Source organism: Acanthisitta chloris, unplaced genomic scaffold (assembly GCF_000695815.1).
Source record: "Acanthisitta chloris isolate BGI_N310 unplaced genomic scaffold, ASM69581v1 scaffold9097, whole genome shotgun sequence".
In the NCBI taxonomy this organism is placed as follows: domain Eukaryota; kingdom Metazoa; phylum Chordata; class Aves; order Passeriformes; family Acanthisittidae; genus Acanthisitta; species Acanthisitta chloris.
Genome location: NW_008684260.1, coordinates 18,555 through 23,147, shown reverse-complemented (window position 1 = coordinate 23,147; position 4,593 = coordinate 18,555). Strand labels below are relative to the sequence as shown.

General features: G+C 40.5%; 1 protein-coding gene across 1 annotated transcript in view; it reads right to left on the bottom strand.

The window, feature by feature from the left end:
* Positions 1-329: 329 nt before the first annotated feature.
* The window catches only part of LOC103806563 (SH2 domain-containing adapter protein B-like), a gene marked incomplete at its 5' end in the record, with an annotated part of 20,821 nt that continues 16,557 nt past the window's right edge, over positions 330-4,593 (bottom strand). Inside the window, one exon of the mRNA XM_009079269.1 lies at positions 330-513. Within this exon, the coding sequence (XP_009077517.1) occupies positions 330-513 (184 nt within the window). The remainder of the gene's footprint in view (positions 514-4,593) is intronic.

The window sequence follows — 4,593 nt, the reverse complement described above, 5'->3', positions numbered from 1 at the left end:
AGAAGTTGTAAATTCTTCTCAAAACATGGAGGAAGAACTTTTGTTGGGAAGCACTTTCATTCACATAGAAGGTCTGGGAAGGTTATCTGCTCTCCTTGCACTAAAATAAGTTTTCTTTCTCTTATGTAGCAACACAGTTCTAGAGGCATGCTTCAGCACAAGAGTGTCATATACACAGTCCCATATACAACTCTCAGAGAGCCCACATTCACAAGACTAAAGGCTGCCACTATCCATCATAGACTCACGCTCTGAATTCTGGCAATGAATTCTGTGCAACCCAGCTTACCTCTCACTTCCCATCCACAGGAAGGGGTGAGACTAGGTTATTAGAGTGTCCGCACAGCAACAGGGTAGAGCAAGGACAAGTGTTCTGCTCCTTTGATAGGCAGCTTTTTTGTAGTGTAGTAGTGGATGACTTCAGGAACACTGTCGAAGGGAGGGCTGTTCTGACCCAGGATGTATTTCTCTTTGGTTTTCATTAGTTTCATATGCATAAAACCTTGACTGCTCCTGAAAGGAAAGCAAAGTGTTAGTTTGTGCTTGTGCACGGGAGGAGGGAAGCAACACTATGATGGGCTTCCTTTATAATGTAGAGGAATGTAGTAGAACAAAATGCAAGTAGTTGCAGGGTGACAGGGCAACACAGTGGCCAGACCAACAGAGTGACTGCTAGCTGCAAACCCCTATGGACAGTCCAACACAAAGACAGCCTAAGGGAGTGTTTTGTCTTCACCACCTGGACTACCTGGATCCAGAGCAACCCTGTCTTACCCTGGAATTGATCGAGAGGTGTGCCAGGGGATAATCCCTTTCCAGCCTGCCACCCCTGCCCATCAGTGCTTCGCTGTGAACACTTACTTTTCACTATAGCAAATTATTACTTCTGGACTAAAATGATTACTTCTGAACTAAAAGACTATTGGTGTTGGCCTGTTAGAGGCCTGAGGGTCCCTTCATAGACACAAGCAGGCCAGTAGCCTTGCTCAGCTGCAGCTGAATCCTGTTCTATTCTGTGGAGGCTTTAGGACAGACCTTACCTATCTCACCCTGGCAGTAACTGCACATGTCTCTGTGCATAATCTGGTGCCTTCAGATGGGAAAACTTCCTCAGATGAGCATATTTCCAAGATCAATGGCATAAAGACTTCCACCTGCACTGTAATGAGCAAAGGCTGCTATTCTGCAGTCTTTCTGCAGGCAGAAACCACCCTGTGACTTCCAGAGTAGAAGCAATCAGTTCTTAGATGACCCGTCTGCCTGCACAGTGCACTGCCTGTTTGAGGGCTGTGAAATATTGTTTCACCAAAGCACTGTCCACAGCTCATAGTGATGGTGCATAAAGCAGTTCCAGCAGCCCTACTTCTTACTAAAAGATGTTTGAAAAGCAAGTTGCAAGTTGCAATCACACAGAACAACCCAGCAGTAGCACATCTCATGCAGTCTTTAATGCAACTACCACTAACACTGCATATTGCTCATCATCATTCTTATAAGAAATTTTTGCTCTAGAAGTCTATGAAATACTGCTAGTGAAACTGATCCTAGTAACAACATCACCCACTCCTAAAATGCAAGGTATTTAATAATGCATTACATTACGTAATTTATGCAACAGCATACTGCCAGTAGCTTGTATGCGCCTCTTATTTGTCCTGGAAATTTCTCAAACCAATTTTTCATGAAGAATATTAGTCAGCACATATATGAAATCAATTAGTTTCACAATAGATGACTCAAAAACACTTGCATACAAAACTGATATGACTGGAGGTAAAAGGGACACGCCTAATAAAGAGCAGTATGCATTCTGCATACAGTTTGCATTTTGAGGACCAAAACTTCCTGAAATTTCTATCTTACTTAATGGCAGTGGGATGCCATCCCACATGTCTGCATGCAGTTTGCATTACAGTTTTTAAGGGGTGTAGTCCTGCAACATTAAAATCAGTAACACAGCAGACTCACTTGTAAGCTCAATGAATGAAAGACCTCCTCCTGCATTCACTGAATGAACTCACAGCCCTCTGTGATATTTGGCTCATTTAGCCATTGAAAGCTGACTGCCTCAGACTAACAAACTTGGAGATTTTACTTGCACATAGCTTTTCTGTTAAAACCAACTGCTAAGCAGGGTCTTTTTGGAATATCCCAGATGATTCAACTGCCAACTGGCTATGTGCAGATGAAAACCTGTGAGGTTATCTTCACTCAGTTCTCAATAATCTTCAGTCATCTTCACTCTCACTTGTCTCCTCTGATCATTCAGTGACATCTCTAACAGCTCTCAGACAAGCACTAGCTCCCATTTTCTTTTCAAGACAGTATGTTGGAAAACTGGGAGGAAATGGATGGCCAACTAACCTAGCATTTTGACTCTTGAAAAGTGGTGATTTCCCACCTCCACATGTCTCAGGTTCTACCAACTTTGTATCTTCTTCACTTCAGCAAATGTGGCATTTTGTCAGCTTTTACTGTTAGAGCAGATTAAAACCTAGAGTTTTCCTTTTGTGGGTTTTAGTGATATTTCGTGCCTGGTTTGAAATGAAGGTAGATTTTCCTGTGGATTCTCGCAAAGTAATTCCACAAGAATCACATCCCAATCTACTTCTTCCCATGTATTTCTATGGATTCTGGTTATAAAAAAAATCCCAAAATTATGTTCATTAAGTAAACCCCAGCCTGACTAGAGAGCCCTCAGAAATGTATTTCAGAGGTCATTTTGTGTAGCATCTCAGGAAGACTAGAGGTGGCATCTGGAAGGTATGTGAAATTGACCTCAAAGCTTTGCAAAGTCTCACATGCAATTTTTCTGTTCACAAAGCAGTAGAACAGAGAGACAAAAACATTCAGTCAATGTACTGGTTTTACTTATGGCTAGTGTTTACAGCCAATACCATGTTGTTAATGATGGACTGATTTCTACCCTGGCTACTTTTCTCAATATCCAGAACTCTTTAAACTGAGCATTATTCCAGGCTTACTGGCAGATGAAAGCAAAAGTTGTTTGCAAATACTTTCCTCCTTCACTTGCTTTCTGCCTTCTTTTAGTTTCCAAAAATTACATCGTGGATCTGTTATCTGCCTTCCTTGTTCCAAGTGAACTGCTCTGTCACTAGTCACAACTACAAATACCAAACTCGATAATTCTCATCTTCTAGAAACAATTTTAAGTTGGAAGAATGTCAGCTTAGCACCTTGAAACCATGCCCTTTTAGCAATTCCAGCTGCATAGTATAGATTTGAAACTGCTCACATCTACACCAAAGATCCTTCTGTGCTGTTTCCCCTTCTCCATTTGTCCTTGAAGTCTGTCTCACAGTCTCCACTCTTCCAATATGCTGGGATTTAAAGAGAATCAGTGCCTCTAGTAACTGGAAGGGGCAGAATCCATCTACACTTGATTAACAGCACTACTGCTGCTGGACCAGTGACCAGGATTGCAGGGACACTGTTACAAATGAACTTGGAAGTCACACTCCTCACTCTACCATTCCTCCAAGCTCTTTCAATCTAAGCTCTGATTTTAGCATGCAAAGAGATTACTGAAATTTGAGGTAGCAATAGGGGAAAAAGCCTCATGGTTGAACTAGCTGTAAATCAGTTCTGATTTGTTTTCTAAGCGCTGTTGGGGTCTACCTGAATAAGTGCCTGACAGTGAGTAGTCCTAGTTTTGGAATGCCAATTTCTCAGTTCCTTCAACAGCAATAATTATTAAAACCTGCCAGGCCCAAGGTTTTCAAGGAAAAGAACCTAAACAGCAACTCCAAATTCACGTATGTAAACACTGATGAAAGCCAGTGCCTTGAAGACATGAGACATGCACATTTTGCAAGAGAAGGTGCTGGGACCTGACTTCAGACATGGGATATCGTTACTATGTCAATTCTGAATGCCATTGTGTTTTCTCAAATTTTGCAATAATTCTTTCATGAGATTTTCTTTAATTGAGGAAACAATATTCAAAACAATATTCACTCCTTCCTTTCCTTTATGCAGCCTTTGCCGTGATTTTCAAACACAGAACAAGAGAATTGCTAGCTGCTGAGCCCTGAACCAAATTGTTTTGGAACTCTTAAGCACAGATGTTTACACAGACACAATACTTAATATATGACTAATAGTCACACCTTCTTTAAAATGTTTGGCATCAAAATCATAAAGCAAAGTGACTTTGAATTACAACTTTCCCACACATTTTCCTTCAGTTCTCAAAAACCAGTGAGGATGGGAAAGGAATTGTGCAGACAGCTCATCAGACTGTGCTTTGTTTGATCTTATGCCTGATGTGTGATAAAAGAATGTTCAAGAAATATTAATTAGATATTAAACCTAGTATTATTTTTCAGAAAATGTTAATGTCTTTGAAACACCATTCATGTTCACAATCAAAAAATTTGGTCAAACCTTCTGAACAGTATTCTTGCTAAACAAAGTGCTGTTTTGTCAGAATAGATTTTCTGCATTCATTTTGATGAAATGTCACCTGAACAATGGAAAAACCACAACAACTGTGCAGTAAAATCAGGGGAAAAAAACATTCTAGCAATGTAAGAAACATGCCTTGATTTGTTTTTCCATTCTAAACTCTTT